The sequence below is a fragment of the Gavialis gangeticus genome, unplaced genomic scaffold, assembly GCF_001723915.1.
Source record: "Gavialis gangeticus isolate Ggan-Ray unplaced genomic scaffold, GavGan_comp1, whole genome shotgun sequence".
In the NCBI taxonomy this organism is placed as follows: Eukaryota; Metazoa; Chordata; order Crocodylia; family Gavialidae; genus Gavialis; species Gavialis gangeticus.
In genome coordinates this window covers 171056697-171070264 of record NW_017728992.1, presented here as the reverse complement: position 1 = coordinate 171070264, position 13568 = coordinate 171056697, and the positions used below count along the sequence as shown (strand labels likewise).

At 40.2% G+C, this 13568-nt stretch overlaps 1 protein-coding gene across 1 annotated transcript in view; it reads left to right on the top strand.

The window, feature by feature from the left end:
- Positions 1 to 13568, top strand: part of NUDCD1 (NudC domain containing 1) — a 193096-nt gene that overhangs the window by 48126 nt on the left and 131402 nt on the right. Inside the window, exon 3 of the mRNA XM_019528076.1 lies at positions 10288 to 10473. Within this exon, the coding sequence (XP_019383621.1) occupies positions 10288 to 10473 (186 nt within the window). The remainder of the gene's footprint in view (positions 1 to 10287; positions 10474 to 13568) is intronic.

Below are 13568 nucleotides of genomic sequence, written 5' to 3'. Positions count from 1 at the left end.
CTGAATTTCCTGCTCCAGTGCAGACAGACACAAACAGCCTCACGGTCCCAGGCCAGATGCCTCTGCTAGTCAGGGACTTCTGGTTGGAGGGTGGGGCTGGGCGGGCGTTGCTGCTGCTGCTGGGTCCTGCCTTGGCTTCCCTTGGTTCCTACTGTCTCTGGCTCCTGTCATCTTTGACAGGCAGCCAGGGGCAGATAAATATTTATTTTCTAATTTTTTAGGGGCCCTGCAGGCTGGATAGAATGGCCTGGCGGGTTGGATCTAGCCTGCGGGCTGTATTTTGTCCACCCCTGCTGTTAGCCCTTTTTTGGCTTAATTAAAATCTGCAATTTAGGTTAAGTGCTCTGCTGAAAACTCCATTTGCAATGCTTTCAAAGTTTATACTATGGTCATTTAAGACAGTTTTTACACAGGTCCAGAAACAACAAATTCACTTTCCAAGAGCATTGCTCAGTCTGTTGATGCTGTATATAAATGGACACTGGATAACTGAAAGAGTTTAATGCATTCTATTTCATGCAGATAGACAAGGTGATATCTACCTCTCTTGCCAGTTTGATACTTAGGAGAATCCTTTTATAGACATTAGGAAGTGACAAAATACTCCTGTGATGTATGCTTTATTGTAGCCACTTTGCAGAGGAGCTGCCCAAGTTTGTACAGAATCTTTGCTCTGAGAACAAACTCAGAATGAAAAATGCTGAGAACTGATCATGGTCATACAGTTGTGCTGAGCTGATGAATGTGTGGTCAGATCATTTGTCAACTTAGCTGAGGAGAAAAAGTTCTAACTTAGGCTGAAGCATAGTTTCTCAGTCTGTGGTACGCATACCCCTGGAGGTATGCAAGACACAGGCAGGGGGTACTCGGGTACCTCAGAACTCTCTTGCCCTCTTTTCCTCTCTCTCTCTTGTCCCTTGCTCTCAAAACTATGGTAAAAAATTTGGTATGCTGCACATTGTGTGGTGCTTTAAATTCCCCAATAATAATTTGGTGTTCAGCCCTTCTGCTTTTGGCCAGCATCACCTGTAGCCCAGGTACATACTGGAGTTGTGCACCCCTGGTGTAAAAGGTGGCAACCCTACCCACATCTGTCATATCACAGGCCTTATATACACAGCCCATCTTACAACGTATGGCACACATTAATCTGTAAATATAAAATCCCCTGGAAAATTGAATGTTGGGGTACTTATTAAAATTTTCAGAAGTTAGGGGGTTCTTGCTACTTAAAAGGTTGAGAAATGCTGGAGTGAAGCACCGTGGATGTTTAAAAATTCTTGCACAGTCACAGCTGGACTGTAGTTTTGTTGAATGAAAGGACTATAGATGCCTTACTGGAAATCTTTGAAAGGCTGTGCTTTTATATTCTACAAATGTGTTCAATTTGTCATTGACAAGACTCTTTATAAACTACATAATCTGTTTTGATCAAAAAGGCTCTAAACTTGTAGAAGGTATTGGAGGAACCTAGGAACACGCCTAAAAAAGATTGATGCAGGGTCTGCAGAAATCTGACTTTATCTAATTAATGGCAATGACCTAGAACTCAACAAGAGGGGAAAATGTAAAGAAGCTGTAAAGTTTTTCATGACTGCCAAACACACACATCATAGGTGAAACCCAGAACAAGAGCAGTGCTACTTGCTCTCATGATTTAATTTTAAGTCTTATAATAGTCTGTGGGATTTCTTTTTTTCCCCTTCCTTAAAGCCCCATGTTCTGAAAAGCTAAGTTCTATGTTAACTTAGAAGTTTTTTTAAACATTCATGATGTTAGAATAAAGCTTGAAAAAGTGGCCCAAGAGCACCCAAAAGGCTCAGTCTCAAAGGTACAAGGGGGTAAACAAATATTGTTTTTTAAAGTTCCTGATTGATTTAATCCTGTGAAATTTTGGGAAGCCAGGCTTTTGAATGCTTGGATTGATGGTAGTGATAGAAGCTTAAATGTGCTTAGAGAAAAATAAATCCTCACCCTATCCCTTCCTTATCCTGCTCTTCTATATTTGGAGTTGATTTCTGGACCTCCAAATTGTTTGCAAAGGAGGCATACCAGTTTGTGCCTAGTATTAGTTCCGTCCAGTATTGAAAATTTCATTTTAATATTTTTGAAAGAATCCTGTGGAAAATTCTATTTTGATCATTTCCAGAGATGTTCCAGTGTGAACGCAATACTAAACATTAGAATTTGGGGCTTTAAGGGTTTTTTGTTTTTGTTTTGTTTTTTTTAAGAATAAATTGCATATAATAAGTGTGCATAAAGGAATACTGTTAAGGTTAGAAATGCCAGAGTTCCAAATAAAGTTGTCTGGTCAATATTAATTTATTTTCCTCTCCACCCCACTTTGCTTGGACCTTATGATATTCTTTAATTACATGATTATATAATATTTCATCCATGTGATCCCTGCATAAATCAGTGAAAAAAATGAAAGGTGCTTATTTTAATGAACAGCTATTCAAAATGTTGTTTTTCTTTATTTAACAAATAGATCACTGCTTAATTTAATGTTACCTGTTTAAGTTTGACTTTGAAGACAGACATTAGTTTCCTAGTGTTTTGTTTTTCTGCAAGTACTTCACAAATATTAAGGAATTTATTTTTGTAACAACCCCGTGAGATGTTGGGGTAGTAAAGGACCAGAGGCATAGAGAGATTATTTTAAAAATATCCACTGATCTTATGTGTATAATTAGAGGCACATATGACTAAATACTTCAGTAGTTTGTGATAAAGCATAGGCATGCACTTTCTTCATCCATTGCTTTATGTGCTCAACTTCTCTGCAGATCAGACCTCTTGATCTTAAGTCTGAAAGTTAGAAAATGAAGAATGTATAATTTAATAACTACCTGTAAAATGCTGGGTTTAAGAAAATGTTACACCATTGTGTGTAAGGATAGAATCCAGGGCAGCTTTTATCTGCCTTAACTGAGAAACCATCCTTTATCTTCCTGTGGTGTCCTGCAAAATAATCTTCTTGTAAAATCCTTTTAAGTTAGTAATCTTGAGTAGTCTAATGGCATCCATCACTGTACTAGTTGAGGGTCTGCCATCAGGTAGGAGGCTATTCTCCCCATTCTCATAGATGCAGAATTGAGGCACAGAGAGGCCAAGTGACTTGTTTGCTTACCATTGGAAGAAAGTTGATGAGGTACAGTAACCAAGTCAATAGTGTTTTAATAGTGTGTGATTTGAAATATCAGGATCTACCAAAAAAAGCTTGATCTTTTTACAGTAGTCTTACAAAACTTTTCTCCCAAGCGTGTGTTAGAAAAATGTACTTCTGCTTTGACAGCATTGCTGCTCAAATATGTACACACACAAAATGTCATAGTCTCAGATTCTGCCCCTTCAAATGCTATTCTTCCAATACTTCTTTTCTTTCTCAGTATTGTTCACTTGTATCTCTGTTCACACTTTTTATTTTTTCATCTCAATTATTGATGGACTTTTTCTTTGCTTTTGTGTGTTACTCATTCTTGCCATTAGAACAAACACTGAAGATCCATTATGTTTCTCTTGGTTGTTAATCAGTATTTTACATTACTTGCTGTGACTATTTTTTCTTTTGCTATAGGCAGTGTAAGATGTAGCCAGAATGAACTTCCAGTGCCAAGGTGTAGAGAGCACCAATAATTATCTAATCCCTCACTAATTTTTATTTTGATGACTGTCATGTCATTGCTCATATATTCTTACCCCATCTTTGCAAACCTATGTTACTTTGCATTTGCTGTGGGATAATAGCGTACATATCAATAGTTACAGCATGCCAGCTTGGTAAGTTCACAACCTGAATTACCTTGCAGTGATTTGCTCATGTGCCAGTACAACACTAATAAGGTAACTCAACTTAAGAATGTGATTTTTTTTCATATTTTTTCTGCATGTCCTTTTGTATGCCATAATGAAACAAAAACCTAAACATAATTATAGCATCCTTCCCTCCTCACAGGCTTGTGTTTTTTCAGTGCAGTGAAGCTTCCTATGTATTGAAAAAGAATCTTGCTCACATGAGGATTTTGAAAAAATGAGTTCCCTAATGTGCTTAATCAATGGATGATGCTACAAGTTCTTTAACTATCAACAGTAAATGTGATGCCAATGAGATGCTGTTTTTTTAATATATAGAATGGATTGCAAATTAAAATATTTTAAATGTGAGATTTCCTGTTTATAATTTAATTAAAATTCATGAGTCTATCACTTAAAAGGGTATGTTGTTATGATGCATATAGTATTATGGACACTCTGTAGTTTGAACTATTTTAATATTAAGAAAGTTGTAGTCGATGTAATTTCAGTTCGTATAAGAGCTGCAGAGGTATGTGTAACTAGCTTCAGTCTATAGAACTCTTTTCCTGGAGAACTCACCATTTTTTTTGTTGTAGTTTCATGAGCATTTAATCTTCACATCAAAGTGAGATAGCCAGAGTGCTAGCTTTTCTGTCACCCCAGTACTGTAGTTCATTCACAGCTGCGCTACTATTAATCCACACCTACAGTCAGTGCGTTCTTAAAGCTGCAGATCTCCACATGAGGAGATCAAATAATCTTGGAGACTCTGAGAGACTTGTGTTCGTTTCTCATCCATACTCGGACTAAAATGACCCTTCTTTTATTGTATTTCTCTGGCTGCACTTTCTCTTTTACATCCATCTTGTTGCCAAATCATGTCCTTCCTTTCTTAAAAGCCTGCCTAACTCTTTTGCAAAGAGGAGAACATTTGACTTCCTTGCAAATAGGCCCTACTATTCTTCTCCCTCCTTTCCCTAAGGAGGGTGTGGAGGGGTTCCTTTCCTTAGGATCCTGAACTCGGTCATCTCTTGGTTGTGCCTGCCCAAGTTGCCATTCACTACTACATTCCCTACCAATTTTTCCCTGTTTGTGACAGCAAATCAAGAAGAGCACAGTTGCTAATTGCGCTAAGTGTTGGCCTCTCCAACACTTGCACCAGGAAGTTGTCCCAAGGACTCCCCAAAAACATCCTGGATTGCCTGAGCATGTTTCACACTATAAGCACTCTATGGCAAGAAGTTTCTTGTTTGTGCTCTTCCAAACAATGGTGGCACTTGTATGTTTAAATAAATAATGTTAACAGTGCATTGTGCCACATTTTCATGTTTTCCTGACCATCTATTTTGTACCAGTGTTCTCTGGCAGTTCTCTTGCAAAGACCACTATAAAATTAGACAAGCTGAGAGGGAGATCGAACTTTAGTAAATGTAAAAATTATAATCGTGTTTGGCTTTAAAGGAATGTTTTCTGCAATTTGCCCTCGGCTCTCAATACCTAGAGGCTGAACTGGATAGGGAGAATACAAAGACATGAAAACTAGGGCGAGGATGTGAACTCTGCAGGTGAAAAAGCTCTGACACCTTTAAAGAATACTGACATTTATATTCCTAATTGCCCACAAACACTTCTATGTAGGGTGGCCATCATAGAGGACAGTCTCTCTTGAAGAGAAAAATAGAGGACATAAAGGCATCCAGTTTCGTATCAATGGAGGACAGAGTAGCAAAAAACTGGAATGTCCTCTCTAATGGCCACCCTACTTCTATGGCTTCCTAAGAGCTTACTAGTCATCAGGAGCCATGATGTTACTTCCTTCTGAAAGAGAGTGGATGTGACTGGGTAAAATCGTGAAATCTGTGGTGTTCTCTGTGGAGTTACAAGCCTAGACATGCCCAGAGACCTACTCTTGGACTGCTTTTTGAACAGTTGTTTTTCTTAGACAAGGCACTTGGACTTATTTGTTGAATGACCAGTGCTAAGACACTAATGCAGTCATTTGATTGCTTTGTCTAGTACTAACATCAGCACTTCATGAAGAATGTTAAGTTGGGGCGGGTTCAGAGAAGAACCACAGGAATAATTAAAGGACTGAAAGCATGCCTCGGAAGGATTGTCAGAAGTTGGTTTTTCAAGCTGAACAGAATAATGTTAAGAGGCAACTTGGTTGCAGTCAAATAAAATTATCAGGCATATATACTGGATAATTTCAATATTTAATCTAGTAGATAAAAGGATGGCAAATTCCAGTAGCTGGAAGCTGAAATGGAATTTTTTTTTCTTTAATATTGAGGAGAATTTAATCATTGAAGCAGCATCAAGAGTGGTGGTGAACTATCCACCATTAAAAACATTTAAATCAAGATTAGATTTCTTATCAAAAGAGGTGATGTGGTTCAAGTGTGTCAAACTCATTTAGCTTTGTGAGCCAGCTCCAGACTATGGGGCTCCACAGGCTGGATCTGGACCTACCTCTGGTGGTGGGGCATGTGGTGGCGGCAATCATTATTTTTAATCAAGGAACCATAGGGATGAATGCAGCTACTGCTTGCCTTGCCACCACTGAAATGTATCCTCAGCAGAATTCAGTGATGGGCACTGTGCCCACCCACTTCTCCCCTGAATTTTCAGTCCCTCTAGGAGGTCTATGGGCCAAATATAGCCTGCAAGCTGTCTTTGACACCACTCCTTTACTCCAGATGGAAATTAATAGAAGTCCTGTGGCCCATGTTTTCCAAGAGTTTAAGCTACATGTTCATGATCATGTTTTTTAGCTTTATAATCTGACATACCCCTCATGACTGAAGAGCTATAGGGATCCTGATAATGTTGGGGGTTTAATTAAACAGGCATGACATTTCTCCCATTAGAAAGCTTTTTGTTCTTGTTATCCTACAGACATTAGTCCGTTGTCCTTCTTTAACCTGTGAAGAATGTAAGATAAAATGAGCTAATACTTTTTCCCCAGGACAAAAACTGCTCAAGTCTGTAAGTTAGTTTTTTGTGGGTTTTTTTTTAAAGTTAATTGCCACTTATTCCAGGCACAAGCCAGTCAGGCTGTGCACTCTACCTCGCCATGTAATGGAGGAGGAGCAGCAATGTAAGTTGGATGGGCTACATGCGTAAAGAGCTGCCCTGCTCTCTTGTCCCAGTTTTGGTGGCAGGGCTTCACCCCGAGTGCTGAACCTTGTGGCTTCATATATGTGTGTCATCACAGATTGCATTGTACAGTTGGGACGTATTTGGTATGCACTTGTTTTATCTCTTTTTCTCCAGTAAACTGTGTTCTTTTATATCATGTTCAGCAAGTCAAATTTATGGTGACTAAATAGATTAATGTATTATGTTCATTTTTCCTGTTTTGAGAACTTGAATCTCCTCTTAAGTATTTAAATTGAAGCAAGATTGGTCAAATTTCCAACTTCATCTTAATCACGTGAGCTAGCCTGGGTTTTGTTTAGGACTAGGTCATATGTATTTGTACCTGTGGATGGGTTGACAGGCAGCTTAAAAACTCAATTAAATGCCCCCTCTCCCTACCCCCCCACCCGGTATGGTAGGCTAATGACGTGTTCCTACTGTTAGAGAACTTCATAATGTGTGCAATGTGTGTACAGGAAGCTAGGGAGATAGTGGTTATCAGTTTCTTGTTACAGAACAGATTGGCATAGGCTGTGCCTTACCTACAATTAAGATACAAATGGAAAATAATGTTTGTTTTAGGTCTTGTTTCAAGGATTCAGTTGCCATGGATCTGCCAACATGCTGGGTCATTTGTTATATCTCAGTGTTAATGATCAGACTTCTAAGGAGAACTTGGTTTAAGCAGCTCTGGACAGGACGTGAGCAGAGCAGACCAGTTGTGGTGTCTCAGTTCTTCCCCACTTTGTTTACCCATCTTGTTACTGAGTTGAGCGAATGTTGCTGTTTAGTTATTTTGCTAGGAAAGCAGTTCAGGTTTAAAGCTTCATTATTCCAGTCACAGTATATTATTTTGAAAGGAAAATCATTAAGGTATAGAGTCTCATTATGCTAGTAACAATACAGGTATTTTAACAAAAGAGTTAGTCCCTGCAACAGAGACCTTGCAACCTGTTCAACCAGAAGATTATGCAGGCAGGCAGGTCAAGTGAGCTGGGTGTGGGAGACAAGGTTCTTTGCTTGAATCTGATATCTTTTATTAGACCAGCTTAAATAGTTGGAAAACAATTATTAAGCAAGCTTTCAGGTTCAAAAACCCTTTGTCAGGCTAAGGAAGTGTCAGCAGTTGGTGTGTGCACTTCCTGGATGGAATGAAAAGTAAAGAAGCCAGAAGCTGGTCTGGTCTGCATACAAGACCGGTAGTCGGTGAAAATGTAGATTGAGGAGTCAATGGGTGAGAGACAGGCGGTGGGGGGGGAGAGAGAAGGGGAGAGATACCTGGGGAGTTGTATGTCAGGCAGGTTATGATGTGTCATAAATCCAATGTCTATATTTAGTCCCTGATTTTGACTGATGAAATGAAGTTCATAGGGTTGTCTGTGGGAAGTGTTTTGTAAGTTTCCTTTGAGGATCAGGACTGAGAGATTGGAGAGAGAGAGTGGTTTTCTTGTGAGAAATGTGCCCCCACAGGTAATTGGGTATTCCTGTCTTTGATAGGTTTCCAGCATGCATACGTTCTGGTGCACAGTTGTTGTTTGGTCTCTCCTATGTATTTTCCATCGGGGCATTTGGTGCATTGGATGAGATACTGGGTGAGCAAGGCTTTTATCTGTATAACAGTTAACTAAATCAAGTATTTATCTTCTGTCTCTTCTGTTGACTGTGTTCTCATAGCACTCGTTTTTTCCTGAAAGCATCCACCCCCTATATGTTTAGAACAATTGCTCCAGTCCAGAGCTATTAGGTCTGAGAGGCTACTAATGTAGTCGAACAGCTACAACCCTATGATCCCTGCTGACTTCCTGCCCCTGGGGCAGGGGGCTGGACTTGATGATCCTCCTGTGTCCCTTCCAACCCAAATGTCTATGAAATCTGTGAAACCAGATTAGCTCAAATCTTCATTTCCTTAAATTGTGATTATTTTAATTTTTTTCATTTTTGCCAAAGGAGGTGTCTGTTTCTGGGAAGTTCCTGGGATTTTAATTAATCCTTGTAATCTTTCAGTGTTTACACTCCCATAATATTCTTCTTTATTAAAATCCAGTGTTTGGATGGATAAGAGTACATCCAGTTTACTGTTCAGCCAGTTGACATCCTAGTATTCCTGTCATATTTGAAAACAAGGGTATTTTAGTATCTCACTTAAATTCTGATCCCATCTCCTTGTTATGTATAGCTACAGTCTCCTTGTGTCTATAATTAGATATGTTGTTGTTTTTTTCCTGTTCTAAAATATAGCGACCATTTTCGTACTTCATAACACAAGAGATCCAAAAGTAGATAAAGTTCTCCTATCTTTTATACAGGTCTTCAAATACAGTGCTTTTTAGGATTTTACACCTTAAGGGTGTGCACAGATACAACATTTGAAATATTTCTAAGTATAACAAGCTTGGAAATGTTTAAAAAATGTAGCATTTTAGCCATTGGATGCATGTACAGCCCCTGTTGCACCCCCTTCCTCTTCCAGCTGAGGCACTTCAAAACCACTGTTGTTGTATGTGGTGGCATGCTTTCCAGTCAGGGGGTGCTACAGGGAGCTGTGGTGACCTGTGGCTCCGCTCTCCCCTCCCTTCACAGGGTACAAGATCAGAGGAGACATTGCCACTTTGAAGCCCCTGTCTTCCTGGGCTGCAGGTCTGCTCACTCTCATCCTTTCCTGCCCTCCAAAGGGAAGAGGGGTGGGGAGTGGCACTGATGTCTGTGGGAGCTATTCCACCATTCTGCTTCTGCTATTCCTAAGCTTTGTTGGAACTGGAGAGGTGTGAGGGGTTTGGAGCCTGGAGAACTGGAATCCTGACTCCAGCAGCACAGCAGGGAAAGGGGTGCGGATGTCCAGGAGCTGGAGTGGACAAAGAAGCAACAGTGGCCCAAGTTCAGGGACCTGGCAGCTAGATGGTCCACCCCTCTCTTCTTTCCTCCCTGGCCTTTGGAATCAGGGAGGAGAGCAGATGTCTGGTTTTCTGAAGGACCTGTGGGTCCTCCCTCCCTGTGCAAACATAACAAAGTGAAACACTTAAAAACAGTACCGCATTTCAAGGGCATTATTTTGGACCGTTTCAGCTGTTTTTGCAACTTTTCAAAAAGGATGTTTGTCAGTCCATACAAGTATCATCTTTGTCTTTGGCCAATAAATTGATGGAAGTTAGCTGCCTGGAGTTCTGGGTATTTTCGGTATTAAATCTGCATCACATTTAACACAATTTGGCCATATGTCAGCACTTCATTAAATATCAAAAGGTGATACACTGATGCCCAGGTTTCTTACTAAAAATTAGATACAATAAAATAATTATTTATGAAGTGTTTATTTGTATCAAATTCCAACTTATAACTTCTTACTTACAGGACACTACACTACAGAAGCCAAGAGAACTATTCAGACTACCTACAGACTTGACAGCTTATGATAATCGACTTTGTGCATCGATACACTTTTCATCTTCCACCTGGGCTGCCCTTTCAGATGGAACAGGAAGACTGTATCTTATTAAAACAGGCAAGCGTGGAGACAGTGCCTCTGAAAAGTGGGAGGTAAGTCTTGAGACTTATTTCTCAGAACTATTTCTGATTTTTAAGGTAATGTTTGCAAAGTGCTTCTGATTTGAGTTGAGTATATTTTAATACTTGACAGAATTGAGCTTTTAGTATTCACTGTTTTTTAAAACTATATACCACTGAAATTAATTACTGTTTGATACGAGTGCACTGATAAAGATTTTTTGGGCCAATGCCGATGGCCGATAATTAATTAGCCGTATCGGCCAATATCGATCTGATTGCCGATATGCAGCCTGGCAGCTTGGAGAACAGCGTCTGGCTGATAAGTCTGTTGTGGGGGGGAATCTAGGCCCCCACAGTGAGGGGGAGGGGCTGAGGCAGGGTAGACGCTGCCCAGCTGAGGTGGGCGTGGGGTGAAGCCGCAAGCAGCTTGTGCGGGGGGGGGGGCAGGTCCTACCACTGCATGCTCCCCTTGGAGGAGGCATGGGGGGCACATACCCCTCCCCACCCCCCTGGATCTGTATGGGGCGAAGGCAGGTTGCTGCTGTGGGCTGGCACCAGGAGCAGCCCTGGCCTCTTCCTGGCAGGGAGGTAGGCTGGGGCTGCACTCAGGGCAGGCAGTCGTGGCGCTCAGAGGGGAGGCCTATGGGGATACAGCCATACCAAAATTCGCCATAGTCCCCACTCCCAGCACCGCCGCTGCCCAGCCTGGGTGCAGCCCCAGTCCAGCACTGTCCCTTGCCCCAGCCCACGGTGGCAATACGCCCTCACCCTTCACACAGATCCAAGGGGCACATGCCCCCCATACCTCCCCTGGGGGTGTGCATGGTGTCAGAAGCTGCCCCTTTCTCCACAACCCTGGATGAGCTGCTTGTGGCTCCATCCTGTCCCCTGCCATGGATGGGGCAGCCCATGCCTCAGCCTCACTTTCTCTCTCACTGTTAGGGCCTCAGTCTGCCCCCCGCGTCTCTTCTAGCCCCAGCAGACTTACTGGTGAGACGCTGTTCTCCAGCCTGCTGGGTTACGCTCCTGGCCACGTGCATGTTGCAGCTGTGTACATGCATGCGGTATTTAGTGACAACATTATCGGACACATCAGCCAAAAAAAGCCAATTGCCAATAACATCAGTTTTCCTTTTATCGGTGCCAATATGATATGGATCAATGTATTTGTGCACCTCTAGTGTTTGAGTATAATTAGCAACAACTTCATTAATGATTTTTTTTCTATTTTGCACTATGTTGTAAATATTGGCAAAACTGCACTTCAGCACCCTTGTTACATTTTTTTTTTTTTTTTACTGAGACTTAAGTTAGGGGGTCATCCTGCTCTAAAATTTGAGGACTTGTGTATGACTTGTGTCTGTATATCTACAGACACTTTTTGTACTCATGTAATATTTCCTCTATCTTATGCTGAGTTATTGTCTAACTATTTTTGTAAAACATGGAAGTGGATTAAGGTGTTTAAGTAAATGTTTGGGGTCATAAAAGACTTGAGATATTACTTGCTCTGAAGGCTAAAAGCCGTTTCTCGCAAAGCAAGTCCCTTGTAATGGCAAAAGAGTGAATCTTCCTACGTGTAACATTGGGTTCCTTATTGAAGCTAATGAGTTTGATAGACTCTCATAATTCTTAATGGCTAATCATTACCAAAATGTTCATTTGGGACTTGTTAAAAGTCCTCCTTTCATACTACCAGTACATCTTAAGGTAAGTTTTATAACAATGTATTTTTTTACTTTTATGCTGTTTTTTACAAAGACTATTTGTAAAAAATATATATTTGTAGTGCAAAGAATATTTCTTGTGCAAGAAATAGATTTTTATGAACATTTGTTGGGACAAAACACTTAACTTAAAAAGGCTTTCTTATTCAAAAGTTAGTTTGTGGGCCTTACATTGCACTTTGACAACGTGCAGAGAGGTTTCTGCAGCATGCTTAGAAATGTCTAATATCTTGGATTTCCCTCGCTCCAGGCTTTCTCCTTGTCTGGTTCACACCAGTTGAAACATGCCTCCCAACACTGCTCCATGATTCATTGTTTCCCGACATGAAGAGTTTGATTTTATCTGTGGTTCACCATTTGTTCCATCTGATTCTGAATTTATATAGCTACATTATAATTAATGTATAAACCTTCTTATAAGATATTGAATATAATTAAGTGATAGTAATTATGCTTTTCTAACAAATTTTTGTTCAGCATTGAAAGCAAACAATCCAATGATAATATGTTTGTCAAAATTACTACCCTGACTTCATTCTCCAATCCATCACATTCATAGTTTCTCAGGAAATACTTGACACACAGGTTTTTCTGGAATATGAAAGTTTAGTAGCATATAAACTGAAGCTTATGGTCCTTCCAGTATGGTCAGTATAGCAAACTTCAGTCACTTTGTTTAACCACAGGACCTTGTTAAAGGTCATAAGCAGTAGCCTTCTGTCTCAGTACTTTCTGTAAAGTATGGGATCCTTTAAACATGTGATGCAGATAATCTTTGAGTTGTGTTTGCAACCGGAGCAATTAGTAGATATTGAAATAATAGGGTTAAAATATGTGGCAGCAATAGCTGTATGACAGCATTTTAGGAGCGGGTAAAGGTGACGACATTTCAGCAGTTGCAGCCCAGTTAAATTGGTACATTTCATCACCTGTACAACTAGACTAAAAGGCCTAAATGCCCCTGAAAACTTTATATTAAGCTATATATCTACTGTCTGACCAGTTCCTTTAGTATCATCTTTTCACGTTCACCAGGTTAGTAAGTCTTGTGCTCTCTCGCACTCTTTATGCTTTCTTTTTTTGTTTTGGTACAGAGGGCTAGTGCTGCTAATACTGTTTTAGCACTGATGTGAAATTTTGACTTTCAAAATCTGTCAACATGGTACATTGTTTACTATTCATAACTAGGAAAACCAAGTGTTATATGTTTTCTGTAACATAATGTTCCAAATTGTATCGCCAAACAAAAATATGATAGGGGCTAGTGAAATAGTAAACCTGCAAACTAGGTCACTTCTAATCAGTTTTTATCCTTCAGAAGGCTTGAGTTCTATGTCCTGGCATAGATTTGCCCAATTCTGGTTTATATGCATAGTGGGCATATTATACCATATTTAT